The following is a 24,289-nucleotide window of genomic DNA, read 5'->3' as shown; positions in this document are numbered from 1 at the left end:
GTCGCATCGGGAGAAATGAGAAGATTCAAAGTTAAGAGTGAATTTAAAGTCCTGAGCAGAGACACAGAGACAGACAGAGACACACACAGACACACACAGACACACACAGAGACCAGTGTATTTGATCTGACAGATGTGGGAACTGTTAATGAAGGCAGTTGACACGCGACTCTGACTGATCTGTCGACCTCGCCTCTGCCCACGGTTTCCCCCCCGGTGCCAACGACCTGATGCCAGTCTCACGCAACCTGCAGTGAAATGACTCAAGTGTCTGAGTCAGAGGAGTCAGAGGAGGAGGAAGAGGAGGAGGAAGAGGAAGAGGAGGAGGCTGAAGCTGGCTTCATTTACACCTGAGGTTCAATTCTCACACTCGTTTGTCTCGATGTGAGAATTTTGCAGGAACCAAGAATCATGATATTGATGAAGATGCTGAAACACATGTGACAGTTTAATGAGCAGCAAAGAGACTGTGACTAATACATGGAGCTGAAAAACAAGTCTCTGAGCCAGGGGTGGACCAAGGGGTGGGGGGGGGGGGGGGCACTGAATCCATCCCATGATCTTTATTATTATTGACATCCCCAGATGATGATGAAGTTTTGTGAATCTTCTTCTGACTGTAGTTTTTGCTGTAGATCATCTTTCTATTGACTCGTGTTGATGTGTCTCTCCAGGGATGGACGACTATGACGACCTCTGGAACGACTCGTACTGGAACTCTCTTGACAACTCCAGTGACAACTCCAGTGACAACTCCAGTGACAACTCCAGTGACCTTTGCGAGCCTGGAGACACGGAGACCACCATCCAACTGTTCCAGTCCTGCGTCTTCGGCCTCATCTTCCTGCTGGGCATGCTGGGAAACTGCCTGGTCATCGCCACCTTCGCCCTCTACCGCCGGCTGCGGCTCCGCTCCCTGACGGACGTGTTCCTGTTCCACCTGGCGCTGGCCGACCTCCTGCTGCTCCTCACGCTCCCCCTGCAGGCGGTGGACACTCACCGCGGGTGGATCTTCTCCGTGCCGCTCTGCAAGGCCACGCGCGCCTGCTACGCCGTCAACACCTACAGCGGCCTGCTGCTGCTGGCCTGCATCAGCGTGGACCGCTACCTGGTGGTGGCACGGGCGCAGGAGATGCTCCGGCTGCGCTCTCAGATCCTGAGAGGAGGGAAGATGGCGGCTCTGGGCGTGTGGGTTGTTGCCGTTCTCCTCAGTCTACCGGAGATCCTGTTCTCGGGGGTGTCGTCGGAGCTCGGCCCCAAAGACTCGGTGCAGTTCTACTGCGGCATGCTAAAGAGCGGGAAGGTCAAGATGGCCACCAACGGAGCCATCATCGCGGTCTTCTGCGTGTCCCTCCTGGTGATGGTGACGTGCTACTCGCTGATCGCCCGCGTGCTGTGGGAAGGGAACCGCCTCCGTCGAGGGAACCAGTGGCACCGGCAGCGCACCCTGAAGCTGATGGTGGCGCTGGTGCTGGTGTTCCTGCTCTTCCAGCTGCCCTACACCGTGGTGCTGTCCCGGAAGATGGCCGGGCAGTTCTGCAGCCTGCTGGTGGAGTACGTCACCTGCACCTTGGCGTACGCCCGCTGCTGCCTGAACCCCGTCCTGTACGCCCTGGTGGGCGTTCGATTCCGCAGCGACGTGCTGAGGCTGCTCCGTGACTCAGGATGTCTACGTGGCCTCTCCGTGGCGCCACAGGCGGTGACCTCCACCTCGCCCTCGTCACCTGCTCTCACCGGGCCCTTGGTTTCCTCCCCGACGCCTCATGATCGATTCTCCAGAGACGAGATCCCCTCCAAGTTCCTGTTCCCGGGAAACAAGTGATGTTCAGTGAAGTGGACGAAGCAGCCGACGTCCAGGATGCACCGGTCACATGATCACCTGCACCGGTCACATGATCACCTGCACCGGTCACATGATCACCTGCACCGGTCACATGATCACCTGCACCGGTCACATGATCACCTGCAGAAAACATGAAGGGTTGTCACAGCACATGAAGAACAAAGAGCAGGAGGATGAAAACAAATCATCATCCTCACGGTGATTCGGATGATTCCATTCAGCAGGGGGCAGCAGTGAGTCATGCTTCATATTCAGGAGAAGTTTCATCATAAAATTGTGTGTGTGTGTGTGTGTGTGTGTGTGTGTGTCTGTGTGTGTGTTTGTGTGTGTGTGTGTGTGTTTCATCATCATCTATCTCAACCCAAACTTTGACCTGAATAGATTAAATGATCAAATTTAAATTACAATATAGAAATGAGGATGCAGGTAACAAACACACACACACACACACATTTAATTTAGTTATGTAGGCTAATCGTAATAAAGTTGAATTAAATGTTGTTTGTCCTGGTGAATATTTCTTGCCTCTGTTTCTTGCTTCTTCCCTTTTTATGATTAATAAAAGCAGATAAACATGAAATGTCTCCTCTGAGTGTTTTTTTTATAATTCTTTTTTTTTTTTCTGAAGGAAACATATTTTACATTTTACATCTTGGTCGAATGAAACTTTTTAGATTATAAGTGAAATGTACAGAGCGCTGTAATGTGATGTTTTTACCACCAGGTGTCGCTCTGTTCACAAGACAGTTTATGACCAGATGCAAGTTTTTTTTATTGTTGTGACATATTTATTGTTGTGGAAACAAACTTTATTTAATTTACCTTTATTTAAACTGAGTGACAGTAGAACACAGTGTGTACAGCTCCTCAGCTGATGAGTCACACTTCATCACCTGACATCAGGTCTGAGGTCAGGTGACCAGGTGTGACCGTGCGTGACCAGGTCTCAGTGTGACTCATCACTTATTAACCAGCGCTGCTTCCAGTCACATTTCAAACAGCTCAGCCACTCACACAGTGTGTGAGTCACACAGTTACATCACAACTGGGCTTTGTGGTGTTGTGAGTCTGTGAAGGTGTGAACGAGGTCGATGAGCTTGTTTGTTTAACATGACTGACACTGCAGCCTGCCACCAGGGGGCAGTCAGGATGTTGGGCTTCACTTTAGGGAGCTGCCATATTGTTACAGACAACACGTCTGTTGTCCTGACGTGTTGTGTAGTTAGTGTTTGTGAAGCAGCAGCAGGTTGTCGGGTCCGACTCGTTCAAACCAACAGGAACAGGTAGGGAACACTCAGGTGAGGGGCGGAGCCTGTAGAGCAGCAGGAGGCAGGACATGACGTCACATGTTAGAAACCTCATCGACACGCCCACCACGCACGGTGCAGCCTGAACCTGGAGGCTTTAGGACCCAGGTTCCCTCCGCCTACCTCTGCCCTGGTGGAGTGAAGCCTCCAGTTTGTCTCAGTGTCTCTGGGACTGAGCAGCGTCCTGCTGGAGCTCGACCTCTTCTTCATCTGTTTCCTGGACAGATTCCTGTGGATCTGGAGATCAAGGATCCACAGACTCCCAGCATGCACCAGCACATGGACGACCTCCACAGATGACCCTGCAGCGGAGCCTCTGCACCTGAGAGCTCTGCAGATCTGGGAGCAGTTTCCTACAGAGTTTTTTTTTATTTTGCTTCACCTGTGGAGACAGAAGCAGGAGAGACTCTTCTTTTCATTCTCTTCTTTCCTTGTTGCAGCCTCGGCCCGTGACCCCCCCCCCCCCCCCCCCGTTCACTTGTTCAGCTGTCACTCTGTCCGTCACTCCTCAGGATATCCCCTTTCCCTGATTCTAGGATTTCATAGTGCACCGGGCTCCGGGTCTGACTCAGAGCTGAGCTTCATGTCTGCTGGACAACATGGACACATGGACAGAGTGCAGGGACATGAGGAAGGGCCACAGTCCAGAGCCGCAGAGCCTCTAACTGAACTTTAAACAACAGGAAGCAGCCTGTTTATTTATTTATAGATGCTCACACACTTAGTTTAAGAGCAGGTGTTTGTGCATATGTGCGTGTTCCCTGGACCTGTTGGATCTACAGTCATGGGCAACGCAGCGGGAAGTATGGAGGTTCCTCTCCAGAAGGAGGGGAAGCCGGCGTCGGCCCCTCAGGGCTCCACGGGGCCCCAGAAGCAAACTGCAGGGCTGAAGCTCCCGATGCCTCCTGAGGAAGAGCTGGAGGAGCGGTTCAGTGCAGTGCTGGTGAGAGGAGGAGGAGGAGGAGGAGGAGGAAGAGGAGGAGGAGGAGGAGGAGGAGGAGGAGGGTGATGATTGTGATTAGGATAATGTTACTGATACTGTTGATGAGGATGATGGTGGCGATGAAGATGATGATACTGATACTGATGAAGATGAGGATGATATTGATACTGATGATGAGGAGGATGTTGGTGATGATGATGATGATGATGATATTGATACTGATGATGAGGAGGAGGGGGATGAATATGATGATGAGGAGGATGTTGGTGATGATATGGATCCAGATGATGAGGATGAGGGGGATGAAGATGGTGATGATGATGATGATGATGGTGACTTTCACAAAGACGAAAACAGCACAAAGAATCAAAGAATTCAGAAAATGTGGAGCTGTGCACGTTGCTGTGGACGAGCTTATCGCGGTGCCAGGTACACAAGGCCGCTGTGGACAGATACATAGAGCTCCTTTATTCTGAGGCTTACTGCAGCATTAGGCTCAGAGCGGCCGCTCGCTGCAGCACTGGAGTCAGACCTGTTTACCTTCTGATACCAGCTGAGCATGAACTGGTTCTGCAGCTTGAAGTCACAGAAACTCTTTAGAGAAGAGCAACAGCAGCAGAGTGTGGACACCCTGACTTTGTGTAGGATCCTTTGGCTCAAATGCAAAATCACTGTCCACACATAACAAGTCCTTCAAGCTGCGATCGTCTCAACTTTAATCGTTGAGATTAAAAACAAAGTCGTTGACGTGAAGTTGTGAAAGTTAATCAGCGCTGAGACTGAAACTCGGGAGAACTGGGAAATATTCTCAGGTTGTGTTTAGTAAAAAATCCAACACAACAAGACTCGCTTAGGATTAGGTATGTACGCACCATAAGAACGTGAAGTCGTATTAACATGTTATGAGCTATACTGCAGCTAGCCACCAGGGGGCGATTGACACGCTCTGGCTTCACTACTGGGAGCTGACATGTCATCGATCTTTATTTACTGAGGTTTCATTGTAATCTAAATCATCTCCACGTTCCTCAACGTTAACTCGATTTCCTCCTCGTGACTTCCTCCACTGAGCGGCTGTTTGTCCCCTGAGGACAGGGACAGACGTGTCCTCACCTCAGAGACACGTTCACTATGTGACCGGACCACTTGCTGTCGGATGAACCACATTCCTTCATCAGCCTGCGGGAGGAGATGAGGAGTGAGCTGACAGACGGAGCTGCTTGTCAGTGATTCAGTTCCTCCTGCAGCCTCCTTCAGGGGGACAGAGATCGGGTCCTGATGGACGACCCCCCCCTCCCCCCCCTCAGGCAGCTCAGTCGATGTGAGACAGAATTAAACACTTCTTCTCGGCCAGCAGCTCTAATCACCTCTGCTCAGGAGATGATGGGTTTCTCTGTCTTCAGCTGATCTCTGTGTTCAGAGAAGATCATTGAAGTGAATCAGTGAAACTATGAGGTTAGAAAAATCCCAATTTCAAGGCCATATTTAGAATGTAGAGGTAAATCACAGATGTGTCCTGGTCACTGATCTAAAGAAAGACTCTCACACACTCTATCCTTCACGTCGCTCTGCAGCTTTTTGCTGCTTTAGAAGCAGATTTGCTGCATCACTGTTTGTTTGACACCAGATATAGCCCCCCCCCCCACCCCTCCCCCCTCGTCCATCCACCCCCACATCTTCTGCTGATGAAGCAGATCTCCTGAGTTCAGTGCAGCAGAGACTGGGTCTGCATACAAACGAGGAGCTGGAAGTCACAGAGACTCAAAGCGTGGAGCTGCCTCTGAAGTGTGTGTCTGTGTGTGTGTCTGTGTGTCTGTGTGTGTGTGTGTGTGTGTGTGTGTGTGTCTCTGTGTGTGTGTGTGCACGGCAGCTTGGTTTGCATGTGAGCGCTCAGTATTTGTGTGTGAGATTAATAAGCAAATCCAAACCATGGGGGGAGGGGGGGGGGGAGAGTTTTCTCTGATGCTTCATTCATGCAGCTTCGATGAACTGAAGTCAAATCAGAAGCACAGACAGAAACGTGTGCACGTTGGATTCTAGTGCACGTGCACACTTTTCTCCTCCAGTGTTTTACATAACACTTTGCATATTTGCATATTTCCCATCAGGCAGTGCAGCAGTGGGTGTATCGTAAATGAACCTCTGTAGATTTGTGAAGTGAGTTTGCAGAAACAAGAGGAGTCACTCTGTATTTGTTAAGATGAGGCTCGTTCTGATGTTACAGCTTTTTAAAACTCTGATAACAATATATTGTACGATATATAAATATATCACATTATTATTCGCACATGTCATTTTCAAACCCTTATGTAAACGACATGTAAATGAGGATTGAACTCCCAGTAGGGTTGGGACTGTGGGGGGGGGGGGGGGGGGGGGAATGAGCTCGACTCATGGTTTGAACGACCGGGGAAAAACAAATCCTGGAAGAATCTGTGGTTAAACTTTAGCTTAAGTGTAAATGATGTTTGTCAGTCAGGCTTAAATAAACAAATGGACCAACGAGACCTTCATCACCCTCATCATCATCATCATCATCATCATCATCCAGCTTAGTTGTTTCCCTCTTTCCAGTTTCCAGTCGTCCAGATGAAAGCAGCTCTTATTGATCCAGCGGCTGATTTATCAGGTTCACATGTGGAGCAGAGCAGCATCGATTCATTCTGCTGGTTGCTCTGGTTTCCTGTTCCACACTGGACAGAGCACGGCCTCGGTTTGAAACCAGGGAGGAGGAGGCTCCTCAGCTGCTGCATCTGTGGATTGAGTCACTTTAACAACAATGACCTCATCACACAGTAGAAGAAGAAACTGAACATTAGAGTGTGTCTCATCTGAGGACGAGACACATGAGACACGAGGAGGACATGAAGCTTCCCAGCAGCTGAGTGTGTGTCTCCGGTCGAGAGGCCCTGCATCGTGGGTGTGTTATAATTAGTACAGCTGATGTGTGTGTGTGTCGCTGTGCTGGAATGTGTTTAATAATGGGACACCAGTGGATTATCGGCTGTGACGTCAGTGGTGTGTGTGTGGGTGTGTGTGTGTGTGTGTTTGTCTATATAAACTAAGTTGTCGTCCACATAAACAGTTTAAGAGAAACCAGTTTGTCTCTGGATCATGTTCTTCTGAACACATTGTGATATTACAGGAGACATGATGTGATTCCGTGTTTCTTTACTCTACTGGAACTAAAAGGTTTTGTGTGAAAGTAAAAGTTCTACAAAGTTAAAAAGCTCAAAGTCCGAAGCACTTTAGATTTACATATCAGCCGAGGAGCAGCTAGCGTCTCACCGGAGCCACGTGTCCGACACGAGCTGCGTGACTCCAAACCTGGATTTGGAGATGACCTCCATCGATCATCAGTGTTTGTTTCAGCAGCTTCTCACTCGACCTTCAGGAAGAAGAATCTGTTTATTAATCTGTTTCTGCTTCTTCTTCCAGAACACCATGAATCTGCCTCCGGACAAAGTGAAGATCCTCAGTCAGTACGACCACGAGAAGAAGTGGGATCTGATCTGTGACCAGGTGGGTCCTCAACAACAGTCCTCAACTGAATGTAACACACTAGATTAAAGCCCCTGCAGCAGTATTACCCATGATCCTCTGCTTCCTGAACCTGAAGAGCTGGTGCTGTAACTAATCCACCAAACTCTCTGCAGAATTATTCATATTTTAAAAGTTTCCTGCTGAATATTGGAGATAAACTCTGGTTTTTAATAACTTCTGAGTCTTTTTATAACTGATCTCAGTTCATCATTCTCCATGTTCACAGTCACTGAACCAACAACCTCACAGAAATCAAGTTGAGTCAAGTTAAAACAGCCGCAGAGGATTGAATATAGATTCATAACCAGAGTAGGTCGATCGATACAGCGACACAATTTAACACTAAACATCCCGACACACACACACACACACGCACACACACACAAACACACACACACGCACACACACACAAACACACACACACACTCACACACACACACACACACGAGGAGGTTCATCAATAATGCAGAGCCACCATAGCAACCACAGGTGGGTTCATAACAAGATGGAGAGTGACAAAGAAATATCACTTTGATCTTTAATCACTTTGATCTTTGTGAACTTTCACAGTTTAATTTTAAAACCTGATGAAATTAATGTTTTAAAACGAGCCTCGGTTCAGATGAGAAGATAAAACCCACAGGAGACGCTGTGTCATCAAACCCCAGCACCCCCCCCGCCCCTCCATCCACTGCAGCACAACAAGGGTATTGAAAGCTGTGTCTGTCTGTCTTTGTGTGTGTGTGTGTGTGTGTGTGTGTGTGTGTGTGTGTGTGTGTGTGTGTGTCTGTGTGTCTGTGTGTGTGTCTGTGTGTGTGCAGGAGCGCTTCCAGGTGAAGAATCCCCCGTCTGCGTACCTGGACAAGCTGAAGAGTTTCCTGGATCATGGAGGCGGCGGTCGGAAGGTAAGAACTGTTCATTATGATAATGAGCTGTGATGTCACTTCCTGAACTCTATTATATTTGTATATCTTTTCATTTTGTATAAGTCAGAATGTTAACGACCTTTCAGTCACTGACCTTTGACCTCCATATGTGTTTCTGTCAGTTTAAGAGACGAGTCCAGGAATCAACACAGATCCTCAGAGAGCTGGAGATCTCCCTCCGGACCAATCACATCGGGTGAGTCTTCATCACATGCTTCTGTGTGAGTCTTCATCAAAATCCTCTGTGTGAGTCTTCATCACATGCTTCTGTGTGAGTCTTCATCACATGCTTCTGTGTGAGTCTTCATCACATTCCTCTGTGTGAGTCTTCATCACATGCTTCTGTGTGAGTCTTCATCACATGCTACTGTGTGAGTCTTCATCCCATGCTACTGTGTGAGTCTTCATCACATTCTACTGTGTGAGTCTTCATCACATTCTACTGTGTGAGTCTTCATCACATGCTTCTGTGTGAGTCTTCATCACATTCCTCTGTTTGAGTCTTCATCACATTCCTCTGTGTGAGTCTTCATCACATTCCTCTGTGTGAGTCTTCATCACTTTCTTCTGTGTTAGTCTTCATCACATTCCTCTGTGTGAGTCTTCATCACTTTCTTCTGTGTGGAACAAAACGAGTTAGATGTTAAATGAAAGATTAAATCATATAAAGCCAAAACCTAAACATTAAAATCATATCTCTAACTATTTACCCAAATCAGGGGATGCTGAGTTTCTCTATTTAAATAATGTAATTTCATTTATTAAGTTATTCATCTGGAGATAAACTCAAAGGTCATATTCACAAAGAGCGTTGTGAATATTTCTCTATGGATTGTTGAGTTATTATTACATTACATGTCATTTAGCTGACGCTTTTGTCCAAAGCAACTTACATTTTGAGAACACTTATCATTTTATGAGGGGCCATGTAGGGGTTCAGTATCTTGCCAAGTACACTTTGGCATGCAGATGGGATAGAGTGGGATTCGAACCGGCGCCCTTCTTGTTGCAGAGCACCCGCTCTATCCCCTAGGCCACACTCTCCCCAATAATTAATATGTACAAATACACACACACACGTGGTACTAAGTCTTGTTATTTAGTTTAGTTTAATTTTGTTGTTTTTCATCAGCTGGGCTCAGGAGTTCCTGAACGAGGAGAACCGAGGCCTGGAGGTCCTGGTGGATTATCTGTCTCACGCTCACAGCGCTGTCACGTAGGTATCGTCTCATTCACTGCGACTGTTGTGTATCTGCATCACCCTGCGTCAAATAAACAACAACAACACTTCAGTTCGTTTTTTAATGAGTGAACTCGGACTCCTGTGTGACTCTTCTCAGGTTGGACGCAGACAGTTTGGACGGCGGCTCTCTGCCCTCAGATAAAACTAAAAGTTTGGACAGATCAGTGGAGGACGTGAGCAGAAGTGCCAGCAGCTCCCCGTCCCACAGCTCGACCAAAACCAGTAAAACCTTCACTGCCAGGTGAGGAGGACGGACGAGGGGACGAGGGGACGTGTCCCTGTTCATGATCCACGAGAGAAGGCCGTGTTGTTGACGTGTCTTCAAACATGTCCTCATCTTTCTGATCGTACATTCCTCCTCCCTGTGAACACGTCTGTGTGTCAGAGTGTGAATGTGAGAAATGTGTCAAACACACTCAAACCTGTTATTAGATAAACGACTCCCAGCAGCCACCTGTGCACATGTGAGTGTGTGTAGAAGTGTGTGTGTGTGTGACGACAGCTCAGGTAACACAACGTCTCTCACCTGCAGATTCAACTCTCTCCAAAACAGGAAGGTGGTGAGGACCTCGAGGGTCGTGAGCCAGAAAGACGACGTTCACCTCTGCATCATGTGTTTACGTGCCATCATGAACTATCAGGTATTTGGAACCAGCCAATCAGAACGCAGCAAAGTGTCTCTACCCGTGTGACAGGAAGGTTCAGAGGCTGATTCCTGCCAGAGAGAGAGAAAACTAAAAGTTAAAAGAAACAGAATGAAACTATAAGTTTGCATGACTGAAATGATTTGTTTATGACGTGTGTGTGTGTCTGTCTGTGTGCGTATGTGTGTTTTTGTGTGTGTCTGTCAGTCTGGGTTCAACCTGGTGATGAAACATCCCAGCTGTGTCAATGAGATCACACTGAGCCTCAACAACAGGAACCCACGGTAAATAAACCGACACATGTAAGTGAATTGATTCAAACACAGAGAATGAGTGATGAAGACTAGGGCTCCTCTTCCTCAGGACGAAGGCTCTGGTGCTGGAGCTGCTCGCCGCCGTGTGTCTGGTCAGAGGAGGTCATGACATCATCCTCTCGGCCTTCGACAACTTCCAAGAGGTACGAGGATCAAAGACGCTTTATTAAATCATTTTTAAAATGATATTAATGTGACCAGAGGTTCAACAGCAGCTTCTCACAGACACATGTTCATTATTCATGATGTGGACGACTCTCTTTTAAACTGCTCTTATTCTCAACACAGAGCTGGTGCTAGTGTAACAGTCACATACCAGAGTTTAGAGCAGGTTAACAGGGGAACCCCAGACCTTCGTCCCCCTCCTCCTCCTCCTCCTCCTCCTCCTCCGTCAGCTGCTGTGTGCAGTTGTTCCAGCTCCAGATAAAAGCGTCTGACGAGGCGTGAATATGTGGAACACTTGTCTTGTGACCTCTGACCTCCCTCTCATCTTCGCCTCAGGGAGGAGCAGCTGTCTCCGGCCTGTCGCCTCCTGCAGCGACAGAAACAACCTGAACTCAGTTTCTATTTTTAGTTCACGTCAGAGAAGCTGCGTCTGATCCGGACCGAGACTAAAACTCTTTAGAGACTGAACTCTTCAATGGGTTTTTAAGGGTGTAAACTATATTACGTCTGATTCTTTGATGGAACACATTAATGTTGGTTTTTAAAACACATTTATTATCACATTCATTAAATAACTCTACATTAAAAGGTTGAACTTGGCTCATTGCGCCACCTAGTGGTTCCAACCTGCTTGGACCTTCAGGACCGATTCTGACGTGGAGTCGACAGTTTGGGACGTTTCAGACAAGACCATGAAATAATGTAAAACTGATTTAGAAAGCTATAATTTTCAGTATTTTATATTTATGTATACCTCACAAGGAACTTAATGAAATACTTCAACAGCTGGTGTTCTGCTCTAGAGGTAATTTTAAAGATCTGTGAGCTGATGGTGTTAAAGCAGTTTGAAGGTCTGAAGGTTGAGCCGTCACCTGACGTCTGTAAAGATTAATAATTAATATCTTAATAAAAGGATGATAACCGTGTGTCACATTAAACCGGTCGGTTTGTAAGAACCACTTCGTCTGGCAGCTTCCTCCAGTCGTCTGGTGATCAGCGCAGCTTCAGGTCCCACAGCCGGACTCCAGTGTCACAGCAGGTGGGCCCGAGGCCGAGAGGAATGGGCGAGAGACACAGGGAGACAGTGGGGAGCGATGGATATAGAGAGGGAGAGGGAGGTGGGCTCTGGGCCAGGAGCTGGGTCATGTGTCCCCCAGCAGCAGCAGGACGTGGGTGGTTGTTCAGGGCCGTGCACGCTGCCCGGGTGCTGCTGCATTATGTAAGGGACATGAGCGGGGGGGGGGCACTGCAGAGGAAAAATGAACTGATCGTTAAAAAAGAGAGAGAGAGAATTAACCACCATTTATCTGTGAACAGTTGTTGTGTGATTGTGTGACTTCAGGATACAAACACAGATGATGTTGTGTACTTGTTGGTTTCAGGTGTGTGCTGAGAGAAGCAGGTTCGAGAAGCTCATGGAGTTTTTCCACAGCGAAGACAACAACATCGACTTCATGGTAAAACTGCGACTGTGTGTTTTTTTACTTTTATTGTCACTCGTTCTTGAAACTAATAAATGTTGAATTTAATCCTCAGTCACTTTCACGTTAAGCGAGGGGGAGACACAGTCATGAAACACACACATCTCATGTTTGCTTTGTTTTAATTCTCACGTCTGAGAAATATATAGTTTAACTAAACTTTCTAAATAAAAGAAGATAAATGACTGAACCATCAATAACAGCAGTTCCTCTGTGTCTCCACCAGGTGGCGTGCATGCAGTTCATCAACATCGTGGTTCACTCAGTGGAGAACATGAACTTCAGAGTTTACCTCCAGTACGAGTTCACTCGACACGAGCTGGATGATTACCTGGAGGCAAGTTCCTCCTGAAGCTACACTCTGAAACACCCCCCCCCCCCCATCCTCACACACACACACACACACATGGCAAAACTGGTCTGGCCCAGATCCGGCCCACACTCGAATGATGGCACTAAACGGCCCCCTCCTGTTTGCACTTCAGTTTTGTTCTATTTGGGGCATATTCACTATTTATCACATGGGTTCACATCCCAATTACACCTGAATTAGAGCCCAGCATGTTGACCAGAGAAGACCACATTTGTTTTGGGATATTTGAGTGACATCTTGTATCTTACACATGGGCAACTTTAGGCTCAAATCCATTTTGTTCTGGCCACAACCAGCTTTATACCAAGATGATTGTTGTCATATTATTAAATGTGTGTGTGTGTGTGTGTGTGTCTGTGTGTGTAGAGGTTGAAGTTCACAGAGAGCGACCGGCTGCTGGTGCAGATCCAGGCGTACCTGGACAACGTGTTTGACGTGGCAGCTCTGCTGGAGGATGCAGAGGCGAAGAACGCTCTGCTGGAACACATGGAGGAGCTGCAGGAACACAACACACAGGTGGAGACTCACTTCACTGAGTGACAGATCCAACAACCATCTCATGGATGAAGCTGACGAACACAGACACACACACAGAGTCTAGATGATCAGGAAGAACGAGATTAACTGAGAAAATCCAGATGTGCAAAGTTTGTAGAAACTGAAGTTCAATAAGCTTCCAGTTGAGGCTGCTTATATACCTCTAAGAGAATATGTCAGTATGTGTTTGTTTATTTAAAAATCTCCTTGTACATAATTCACAAATACAGTTTACACGCTTGCGCAATGATTTAAATAATTTCACATTTACCCCCTTCTGACGAACTGCTGCTTAAACAAGTAGAATTTGTCTAAGATCTACTTCTCAGTTTGTTATAATCAGGATTTTAGTGGCAGAGGAGTTGACTGCAGACACACAACTGAGCCATGAACACAAACGTTGTGTTGTTTCTCAGCTGAGCTGCCGACTCCAGGAGAACGAGAGGGAGACGATGGAGAAAGATTCAGAGTTTGAGAAAAAACTCATTCAGACGACCAAAGATGTGGAGCTGCTGAAGGTAAAGTTTATATATATATATATATATATATATATATATATATATATATATATATATATATATATGTATATATATTTAATATTCTCCTCCACGAGTCTCTAAAGGAAAAACTGAGTTCAGAACAACCTGGTTTCAGTTATAAAGTTAAACACTGATGATGGAAAACTGATGTTCCCTGCTCGTGTCTCAGGAGAGTCTCCGGGAGTCGAGCTCTCAGGTGAATCTGCTGCAGCAGCGAGAGAGAGAGAGTGAGCTGCAGCGGGCGAGCGACAGGGAGCGGGAGAGGGAGCGGGAGCAGGCCACCCAGGCCCTGAGGGAGCTGGAGGTCAAAGTTCAAGCTCTGGTGGAGCAGGGGCTCGTCCGGATGGAGCGCTCGGCGTCGGGACACCTGGAGCTCCAGGTGGTCCCTGTCATCCAGGTCGAGGCTCAGAAAGGTCAGAGCTGATAAAGAATAATATTTTTTATAAGAAACAATAAGAGGGGTTTCTAAATGTTTAGACAGATAAAAAAAATCAGGTCAGCTAAGTTTAAGGTTCAGTTTATAGGATTTAGTGACCTCTAGTGGTGACGATGCAGATTGCTCCACTTCCAGTCTCCCTTTTCAAGCCTGCAAGAGGAAACCACGGTGGACTAACGTTAAAATGATTGACCTTAAATAAAGATGAATCACATGACAGTGTCTGTATCGCCCCCTGGTGGCTGGATGTAGTACAGGTTATAAATCCTGCAGCTTAGCTTGGCTGAGAGAGATTTGATTGACGTGAGAGAAAGAATTAAGTCGATGCTTCTGTTTCCTCGACAGCTAAAGAAGAAGGAGGTACAGGTGAGGAGGCCACGCCCACCTCCTCCGACCCTCCACCATGTCTACCTGAGGTTGAAAAATCACCTCCACCACCTCCGCCTCCTCCCCCACCACCTCAGAGCACAACTAGAGTTCCTCCTCCTACTCCTGTAGCCCCTCCTCCTCCTCCTCCACCACCTGTAGCTCCACCTCCTCCTCTGCTGCCCCCTGGAGGTGGTACGACCCAGCAGTCAGGGGCTGATGGGAGCTCAGGTGAGTCTACGTCAGAGCAGCAGCCTCCACAGAAGGTTGTGGTTTTATTTTTCTCTCTTGTAAGCAGTAAAAACAAGTGAAGATGAAGTTTGGCAGCGTGTTGTATTTTGTGTACTTTTGTCCATGTTGACAATTTAAAATCATCAGTTTGTATTTCTGACGTTGATAATGAGATTTTTTAATCATCAGAAAACCTTTCAAACGCTAAAGTTTTTGTCTTTAAAAGATTTTATATCTAAATTTCTTTCCTCCTCTGTTTAGGTTGTAAACCAAAGAAACCGATTCAGACCAAATACCGTCTGCCGCTGCTGAACTGGCAGGCGCTGAAATCCAACCAGGTGTCAGGAACCATCTTCAACGAGCTGGACGACGAACACGTCCTCGAGGTTCCATCACTTCTCCTCCACAGTCTCGTCTTCTTCTGGGAACCAAATGTTGAAATCTAATATGATATCTTGATTGTATCTGTTCCCTCAGGAGCTCAACATGGCCGCCTTCGAGGAGCAGTTTAAGACCAAGGCCCAGTCGGCCCCCGTGGCCCCGGGGACCCTCAAGATGAAGCTGGCTCATAAGACCCAGAGCAAAGTGTCTCTGATGGAGCCCAACCGGGCCAAGAACCTGGCCATCACCCTGAGGAAGGAGGGCATGGCTGCATCCGACATCTGCTGCGCCATCGAGACGTGAGCTCAACACCTGGAGTCACTTTCTACTTTACACCTGAAGAAGCAGTAAGAGACTTTACATCCGTCCCCTCAGGTACAACCAGCGAGCTCTGAGTCTGGACTTCCTGGAGCTGCTGGAGCGCTTCATCCCCTCGGAGTACGAGATGAGGCTCATCCACAACCACCAGAGTGAGGGCAGGCCCCTGGACGAGCTCAGCGAGGAGGACCGCTTCATGGTGCGCTTCAGCAAGATACCGCGGCTCAGCCAGCGAATCAGAGCGCTCACCTTCATGGGCAACTTCCCCGAGAGCGTCCAGCTGATCCAACCGGTGAGTCGAGATCAGTGTATGACTGGAACTGTGCAACAAGATGGAAACACTCAGGTCAAAGGTTTTAAAGTCCGACTCTGATGATCATCACATAAACAAACACTAAATATGTGATGATCATCGTGCTCCAGGGATTCACAGATTGTAGAAAAAGTAGAAATCCTTCATCTATGATTTCTAAGCTCTTTTATGGACATTTGTTCAAGATGGACACCAGAGAAAATATATCTGAGAAAGTATAATCAAACTGAATCTAAAGATATTTCTATGACGTGTGTTTTTAAATTTCACTGAGTTATGAAGTTATCTTCTCTCAGCAACTGGACGCCGTCATCGCCGCCTCCATGTCGATCAAATCCTCCGGCAAACTGAAGAAGATCCTGGAGGTGAGAGTTGTTCTGTTTCAGGAGAATAAAACATCCGAAGCTTATGACCATGTTTCTCAGTCAGTTATGAGCATTGAGCACATTAACATTGTCACTTCCTGTTTCCTGTTGCAGGTGGTCCTAGCGTTTGGAAACTACATGAACAGCAGCAAGCGAGGAGCGGCGTACGGCTTCCGGCTGCAGAGCCTCGACCTGGTGAGTCAAACATCTGGAGTGTGAAGAACTCCCTTCACCTTCTATAGATGATTCTGATATTTGAATCTGTTCTGGTCGTTCCCAGTTGTTGGAAACGAAATCCACCGACCGCAAACAGACGCTGCTGCACTTCATCGTCAGCATCATCCAGGAGAAATACCCAGAAGTCCAGAGCTTCTACTCGGAGCTGCACTTCCTGGACAAAGCCTCCATGGGTTCGTCCCCCCCCCCCCACACACACACACACACAAGCTCAAACTGGGAGGCAGTGGTTTGAACAATGAACGTGAGGGAAACCTCCCTGATGTATCTCAGGTCCAATTATTCACTGATCCACGTTCAGCTCTCAGAGGCCGAGTGTCAGACGTGCTCTTTAAGAAGGAGTCTGAACAGCAGCACTGTTGTTATCTCTGTGCAGGTTATCTCCCCCCCGACCTTTAAGGCAGAAGTAATTCTTTATAATCTAATTAGCGCTCCTCCCATGAGGGGGGTGTTAGATGGAAGCCGGCCTCTTGAATGATACCAGCTCTCCTCTCAGTGTCTCTGGCCTCCTGAATGATACCAGCTCTCCTCTCAGTGTCTCTGGCCTCCTGAATGATCTCAGCTCTCCTCTCAGTGTCTCTGGCCTCCTGAATGATACCTGCTCTCCTCTCAGTGTCTCTGGCCTCCTGAATGATCACTGCTCTCCTCTCAGTGTCTCTGGTCTTCTGAATGATCTCAGCTCTCCTCTCAGTGTCTCTGGCCTCCTGAATGATCCCTGCTCTCCTCTCAGTGTCTCTGGCCTCCTGAATGATCACTGCTCTCCTCTCAGTGTCTCTGGCCTCCTGAATGATACCTGCTCTCCTCTCAGTGTCTCTGGTCTTCTGAATGATCACTGCTCTCCTCTCAGTGTCTCTGGCCTCCTGAATGATCCCTGCTCTCCTCTCAGTGTCTCTGGTCTCCTGAATGATCACTGCTCTCCTCTCAGTGTCTCTGGCCTCCTGAATGATACCTGCTCTCCTCTCAGTGTCTCTGGTCTTCTGAATGATCACTGCTCTCCTCTCAGTGTCTCTGGCCTCCTGAATGATCCCTGCTCTCCTCTCAGTGTCTCTGGTCTCCTGAATGATCACTGCTCTCCTCTCAGTGTCTCTGGTCTTCTGAATGATCACTGCTCTCCTCTCAGTGTCTCTGGCCTCCTGAATGATCCCTGCTCTCCTCTCAGTGTCTCTGGCCTCCTGAATGATCTCAGCTCTCTTCTCAGAGTCTCTGGCCTCCTGAATGATACCAGCTCTCCTCTCAGTGTCTCTGGCCTCCTGAATGATCACTGCTCTCCTCTCAGTGTCTCTGGCCTCCTGAATGATCACTGCTCTCCTCTCAGTGTCTCTGGCCTCCTGAATGATCACTGCTCTCCTCTCAGTGTCTCTGGTCTCCTGAATGATCACTGCTCTCCTCTCAGTGTCTCTGGCCTCCTGAATGATCCCTGCTCTCCTCTCAGTGTCTCTGGCCTCCTGAATGATACCTGCTCTCCTCTCAGTGTCTCTGGCCTCCTGAATGATCACTGCTCTCCTCTCAGTGTCTCTGGCCTCCTGAATGATCACTGCTCTCCTCTCAGTGTCTCTGGCCTCCTGAATGATCCCTGCTCTCCTCTCAGTGTCTCTGGCCTCCTGAATGATGCCATCTCTCCTCTCAGTGTCTATGGCCTCCTGAATGATCACTGCTCTCCTCTCAGTGTCTCTGGCCTCCTGAATGATGCCATCTCTCCTCTCAGTGTCTATGGCCTCCTGAATGATCACTGCTCTCCTCTCAGTGTCTCTGGCCTCCTGAATGATCCCTGCTCTCCTCTCAGTGTCTCTGGTCTTCTGAATGATCACTGCTCTCCTCTCAGTGTCTCTGGCCTCCTGAATGATCACTGCTCTCCTCTCAGTGTCTCTGGCCTCCTGAATGATACCAGCTCTCCTCTCGGTGTCTCTGGCCTCCTGAATGATCCCAGCTCTCCTCTCAGTGTCTCTGGCCTCCTGAATGATACCTGCTCTCCTCTCAGTGTCTCTGGCCTCCTGAATGATACCAGCTCTCCTCTCAGTGTCTCTGGTCTTCTGAATGATCACTGCTCTCCTCTCAGTGTCTCTGGCCTCCTGAATGATACCTGCTCTCCTCTCAGTGTCTCTGGCCTCCTGAATGATACCAGCTCTCCTCTCAGTGTCTCTGGTCTTCTGAATGATCACTGCTCTCCTCTCAGTGTCTCTGGCCTCCTGAATGATACCTGCTCTCCTCTCAGTGTCTCTGGCCTCCTGAATGATCACTGCTCTCCTCTCAGTGTCTCTGGCCTCCTGAATGATACCTGCTCTCCTCTCAGTGTCTCTGGCCTCCTGAATGATACCTGCTCTCCTCTCAGTGTCTCTGGCCTCCTGAATGATACCAGCTCTCCTCTCAGTGTCCCTGGCCTCCTGAATGATCCCAGCTCTCCTCTCAGTGTCTCTGGCCTCCTGAATGATACCTGCTCTCCTCTCAGTGTCTCTGGCCTCCTGAATGATCCCAGCTCTCCTCTCAGTGTCTCTGGCCTCCTGAATGATCCCTGCTCTCCTCTCAGTGTCTCTGGCCTCCTGAATGATACCAGCTCTCCTCTCAGTGTCTCTGGCCTCCTGAATGATACCTGCTCTCCTCTCAGTGTCTCTGGCCTCCTGAATGATCACTGCTCTCCTCTCAGTGTCCCTGGCCAGCATCCTGCAGGACGTGCGAGCTCTGGAGCGCGGCATGGAGGCCACCGCCGCCGAGTTCTCTCTGGAGCAGCAGAACCCGGTCCTGAAGACGTTCCTCAGCACCAACACCGAGCTGCTCGACTCCCTGGTGGCTGATGGGAAAACTGCACAGGTTCAATTAACCTTTCATTAATCAAATCGATCAGGACGATCCGTGTGTGTGTTTAAACCCTGGGATTTGTGTGTTTTTCAGGATGTGTACGACTCGGCCGTGGAATACTTTGGAGAAAACTCCAAGACGACTCCTCCCTCCATGTTCTTCCCAGTGTTTGTCAGATTCATCAAAGCGTACAAGGTCAGAAGAGACTCACTGTGTTTTACTGATCCTGAAAATGAACTGATTCTGCTTCACTGAGAGAAGAGAAAAGAGGAGAAATAGATGTTACTGTTTCTGACTGTGTCCTCGCAGCCACAGGAAACTGCTGATTATAATATAATAATGTTTTCTTCTTTTGTATAGATTTTCAACAACTTTACAAATGTGCAAAGTGCTTCACAAGGATAACAAATAATAAAACAATACATTTAAGGCTTAAAAGGCACATTTAGAATTGCTCACATCATATTTTCATGATAATATCTGAGCTGCATCAGTAATAAATAAATGTATTAAGGCCATTAGAGAAATCTTTCTAAAGAGTTAATTAACTGGAACAAACAAGTTTCTTTACTTGATATTAAAAAACAAATAAAGCCCAGATTTGTCTGACTGTCTCAATATATTTTAATATTAGGATCCGTGTCTGATTTAATTATTTATTTAGAATTTATTTTGTATTTTCTATTGAGTTTGAGGAGGTTTGGAGACGTCGAGCAGAAGAGTTGAGTTCCATCAGGATTTGGGGAATTAAACCTAGAATATGTTTTTGTCCCCGACAGCAAGCGGAGCAGGACAACGAGCAGAAGAGGAAACTGGTCCTAAACTGGGAAACTCCGTCGACTCCCAGTAAACCCGACGTCATGGAGAACAAGGTGACGACTCAGATTCCTCTCAAAACACAGTTCACCGGCAAAACGACAGGATTCTAACGACATCCACAACTTTAAAATGGAAAATGAAAAATCTCCTGACTGAGCTGCTCTGGACTCACACGTGTAAAATAATAAAACAGGAGCAAATATCCTCCTAAATAAATAACAACACGAATAACTCCACTATTAATCAAACTACAAACGACCAAATCAGATCCCGGCATCTGTTTGACCTTTGACCTTTGACCTTGACCCACATGTGATGTTTCAGGTTTCCACGCTGACCCGGCTGCCGCAGATGGATTTGATAGCGGAGCTGAAGAGGAGGCAGGTGTCTCCGCTGGTGAGGGAGGGGAAGGACGGAGCCATCGAGGACATCATCACAGGTTCGATTCCGTCCGCTGAACATGAACAAATTTATAACTATCAACTTCACTTCCTCTGAGTTTCCTCTGCTGGTTTTTCTGCCTCAAACATTCACTGGTTCACTTCATCACCTCTGACGCTTCCTGGTTAACTCACCACTTGATGTTTAGCCAGTCTCCGCCTCCAGATGCCTTCAGGGTCTCTGGTCCCAGAGCAGCTCTCCGTCTGATCCACTTTATACAGTCTGAAGTCTGAATCTGACTTTGTGTCTTTAACTTTTCTTAACCCTGTCCTGAGTCTTCTTGTTTCCTCTTTCCACTTGTTTCTTACTGGTCCTTGTCTTTGCTTCTCTCCTGTCCTTGTCCCTCTTCTGGTCCCGTCCTCTTCAGCTCTAAAGTCCGTCCCCTTCACGGCTCGCTCGGCCAAACGCTCGTCTCGCCTCTTCTGCGACTCGGTCTTCAGCGACGAGGGGACGTCTTGAATCGCTCGCTGCTTCAGGGTCTGTGTTCAGGGACCGAGGCCGAGGAGCAGACTGAGGGATAATAATCATGAAACTGTTCATTCAAGCAAGAGATGAGAATAATACACAGGATGTGACCTTTGATTTCAGATGTAGAGCAGATTAATAACAGGTTAAATCACCTTTAAACAAGCAGTAATAATAAACACAGATATTGTCTTATTTCACTCAAACGGGGAAATGAAAGAATATTTTAGATGCTCAGTTTTCACCTGAGATTTCAAAGTGGATGAAAGGAGCTGATGTTATTTATAGAAGATCCAGTCAAACTGATCTGCTGCTGTGGTGAGAGTTTGGTTCAGTTTAGAAATGAAAACATGATTTAAAATGAGACGGATCAGATCCAGCAGTTTATATGAATTATATGTTAAATATGTATTGTAATTAAACGTACAAGTGTAAAGTAGATTGAAATACTCAAGTGAAAAATCTAATCTAGGTTGAGTAAATACTTAGTTACTTTCCACCAATTGAACACAAACCTCTTAGCTCCTGTAAACTTTCAGGAAATTAAAAGTCACATGTTAACAATAGAAAATACACTAAATTGCCAAAAGTCTATTGAAACTTGAACAAAACATCAAAACTAAACAAGATGAAACTTTATCAACTGAAGGAAGACGAACAGACAAATTAAAAGAAACCAATAGTCTTTGACTTTATAGATTTATCTCTAGAAACAAACTATTTAAACTAAAGTACACAAGAAGGGCGTCTATACTCTAAGTGGCTCCCAGTACGTTTATATAGATTTATTTATAATAATATAAATATTGTTATTTTGAATGACTCTAAGTAAAAGCCCTGTGATTAACGATGATATCACAGCCTCAGAGACATGAGACACAGGCTTCCTGGTCCCTGATGGTCTCTGATGATCTCTTGTGTCTCCGGCCTCAGATTTGAGGAATCAGCCGTACCGGCGGGCAGACGGCGGGCGGCGCAGCGCCAAGTGGAAACCAGGACAACAGCTGCAGGTGTCCTCAGACATCTCCCTGTGAGGACGAGTCCAACACCAGACACCTCGTCTTCATCTTCATCACCTGCAGCTCAACACACGTCCCAGCAGCTGAGGAAGACCATCTCCAGGAAGAGGCCGAGTTTTGACTCATGAATCATTTTTATAGCTTTTTAAAAATACAAATACTCTCCATGTGATTTTAAAATTGGGTTCATTTGAAATTAAATATGAATTATGATCGGTTTCTGAAGTAGATGAGAAATTAAATTGGAGATTTGTAAGAGATTTAAATTATTTTTAATACTGAAGTGTAAGAATGATGAACTAATACTTTAACATTTCAACAAATAAAGGATTTTATACTGTTTTCTAGTTTGAGAAGTTGTTTATGATGAAGAGAGAGGAGCAGAAAACTACGACATTTTAATCAGAGTAATTTTATTTTAAACATTAACATTTATTAGATTTTTTTAATGTAGTAACATATCTCATATTTAGTAATTTATTACATTTATATGTCAAATAAGTTTGCACGTCAGGTTTATCAGAAGTGTCCCAGCCTCCGTCCTCGTGGTCTTCAGCTCTTCACAGACTCGTCGGCTTCGTTTCGCTGCTTCTTCAAACTGAGTCAGATCTTTGTCTCTCTGAGGAGCAGCCACAGTTTCCTCCATCGCGGCCGCAGCAGCCAGAGTCTTCTCAGTTTGTTGTGTGAAGAGTTGAGCTTCAGGAACCAGATCTAACTTCTCACTGGTGGTTTTTATTGATCTCAGCTGCACCAGCAGAGGTTTGATGGTTTCACTGAAGTCCAGTTTAGCTTTTAGCATCAGGCTCACCTCCTGCTTCGTCTCTTTCTTTTCTCTCTCGCCTCCAACCACATAAACGGCAAATCTCGTCCCAAGCAACGCACCAAACCCGCCACCCACAGCGCCCCCTGCTGCCCCGACTGTCCCGCCAAAAATACCACCGATCGCACCACCGGTGGCAGCACCGATGGCGACCCATAATGCATCGCTCACTGCACCATGAGATGAACTTGAAGTTGTGGCGCCGGCCGCACCGCCGACGCTTCCAGTAAACACTCCCCCAGCAACCCCCCCGACCACGCTGCCAGCCAAGCCGACAGTCGCGTCGACTGCGCCGATTTCTCCAGAAAGTTTCTGGTAAGTTGTGGCAGCAACTGACCCCAGAACCCCCCCGACTCCACCAGCAATGCCGCCGGAAACGGCCCCGAGCACGCCGCCAAGCAGGCCGCGGACCGCTCTGTTTGCAGGAGCAACCTCCGGTGCTTCACGCACTCGAGCAGCCAACTGCGTGAAGCTCTCCGTTGCCCCCTGGAGGCGATCTTCATGTCGATCGTAGAGATTCACGAAAGACCTCACACTTGCTTCGAGCTCGTCGAACTCGTAAGAGGGATAAGATTGTCTGAAGTCGATCGTACACATTTCCCCTGTAAAATAAATAAAACTATAAACAATAAACACAACTGATAAGAAGTTTACAGCCACTTTAACATTAAAGCTGGATCATGAGGGTTTAACCCAAAGCAGCAGATTCACAGAGGCTGGGTGATACTGTTTACGTTTTGAGCTACTGCAGGTTTTCCAGTTTGGTTCCTTGGTTGAACCAGTTCAACCAGTTCGTGACTCAGCAGCTGAAACATGATCCTGTTCTTCCTGAACAAGATCTCACAGATTGTGCATAACTTGAAAATCTCTTTCCGACAACAAGCTGAGAGTCAAAGTCAACTTTCAGTCCCGTCCGTGTTCAGGACATAGACGGGACCGATCCCCTCATGAGGGCAGAACATTCTTATAAAGTAGAAAACTAGTGTTTAAAGGATGACGTTAAATATTTTCGGAGGTGAACGAGGAGTTTCAACTTGTTGCAGCAGGTTCTTGTCTTTGAGTTTCATCGTACTCACCGTCTGTTGTCATCGTTTCGAGTGAAGCCTGCGACCTCTGAAGTTCTGTAGACGTCGTTCATGCAGCGTGAGAAGCAGGAAGTGGAGGAGGGAGCGCAGCAGAGCGGGAACGCCTCACTTCCTGTCGCCTCCAGGAGGAAAACACGACCCGGTGTTCAAAGGTTCAACAAATAACAGATGAAATGCAAAAGAAGAATCAGACTTAAATCAAAAGGTTGAAACCTAAAGGTGCTGAATGTTCATTTAAATCTCTGATGAACATGGTTTCTTGGTTTCTTATTAACTATTTACATTTATTTTGGGTTTTTCAATGTAGTTTCATATCTCATATTTACTTATTCTCTACAGTTA

General features: G+C 47.1%; 3 protein-coding genes across 4 annotated transcripts; 2 read left to right on the top strand and 1 right to left on the bottom strand.

Moving 5' to 3' along the window:
- The first annotated feature begins 676 nt into the window (after positions 1-676).
- On the top strand, positions 677-2,291 carry ccr10 (chemokine (C-C motif) receptor 10). The gene has a single exon (XM_062378795.1). The coding sequence runs from the start codon at positions 677-679 to the stop codon at positions 1,820-1,822; it is 1,146 nt and encodes a 381-aa protein (XP_062234779.1). The 3' UTR covers positions 1,823-2,291.
- Positions 2,292-3,656: 1,365 nt separating this feature from the next.
- On the top strand, positions 3,657-22,360 carry fmnl1b (formin-like 1b). 2 transcript variants are annotated; one of them, XM_062378908.1, is made up of 26 exons: positions 3,657-4,093; positions 7,532-7,615; positions 8,458-8,541; positions 8,685-8,758; positions 9,695-9,778; positions 9,903-10,046; positions 10,359-10,446; positions 10,657-10,733; positions 10,813-10,906; positions 12,311-12,385; positions 12,636-12,746; positions 13,149-13,298; positions 13,736-13,837; positions 14,028-14,271; positions 14,640-14,891; positions 15,153-15,277; positions 15,369-15,571; positions 15,648-15,882; positions 16,200-16,268; positions 16,383-16,463; positions 16,549-16,678; positions 19,147-19,310; positions 19,392-19,493; positions 20,078-20,170; positions 20,442-20,556; positions 21,957-22,360. In XM_062378908.1, the coding sequence occupies exons 1-26, from the start codon at positions 3,899-3,901 to the stop codon at positions 22,055-22,057; spliced, it is 3,276 nt and encodes a 1,091-aa protein (XP_062234892.1). In that variant the 5' UTR covers positions 3,657-3,898; the 3' UTR covers positions 22,058-22,360. The 2 variants fall into 2 exon arrangements, with proteins under 2 accessions (XP_062234892.1, XP_062234891.1); XM_062378907.1 differs by having other exon boundaries at positions 10,338-10,446.
- Positions 22,361-22,444: 84 nt separating this feature from the next.
- LOC133975751 (keratin, type I cytoskeletal 16-like) lies at positions 22,445-24,287 on the bottom strand. The gene is made up of 2 exons (XM_062413720.1): positions 23,939-24,287; positions 22,445-23,464 (listed from the first exon to the last, which is right to left on the bottom strand). The coding sequence occupies exons 1-2, from the start codon at positions 23,949-23,951 to the stop codon at positions 22,536-22,538; spliced, it is 942 nt and encodes a 313-aa protein (XP_062269704.1). The 5' UTR covers positions 23,952-24,287; the 3' UTR covers positions 22,445-22,535.
- Between the last annotated feature and the right edge of the window lie 2 nt (positions 24,288-24,289).

The sequence above is a fragment of the Platichthys flesus genome, chromosome 20 (genome assembly GCF_949316205.1).
Source record: "Platichthys flesus chromosome 20, fPlaFle2.1, whole genome shotgun sequence".
NCBI classification, from domain to species: Eukaryota; Metazoa; Chordata; class Actinopteri; order Pleuronectiformes; family Pleuronectidae; genus Platichthys; species Platichthys flesus.
The sequence above is the reverse complement of the archived record's forward strand: the minus strand, read 5'-3'. Positions and strand labels throughout refer to the sequence as shown.

What these genes read in the sequence shown, in the direction of transcription:
- ccr10 (XM_062378795.1), top strand. Translation starts at nt 677, where the DNA reads ATGGACGACTATGACGACCTCTGGAACGACTCGTACTGGAACTCTCTT.
- fmnl1b (XM_062378907.1), top strand. Translation starts at nt 3,899, where the DNA reads ATGTGCGTGTTCCCTGGACCTGTTGGATCTACAGTCATGGGCAACGCA. An exon ending in GTGCCATCATGAACTATCAG is followed by an intron (nt 10,447 to 10,656) that starts GTATTTGGAACC and finishes TGTGTCTGTCAG; the next exon opens with TCTGGGTTCAACCTGGTGAT. An exon ending in CCAGGTCGAGGCTCAGAAAG is followed by an intron (nt 14,272 to 14,639) that starts GTCAGAGCTGAT and finishes TTTCCTCGACAG; the next exon opens with CTAAAGAAGAAGGAGGTACA.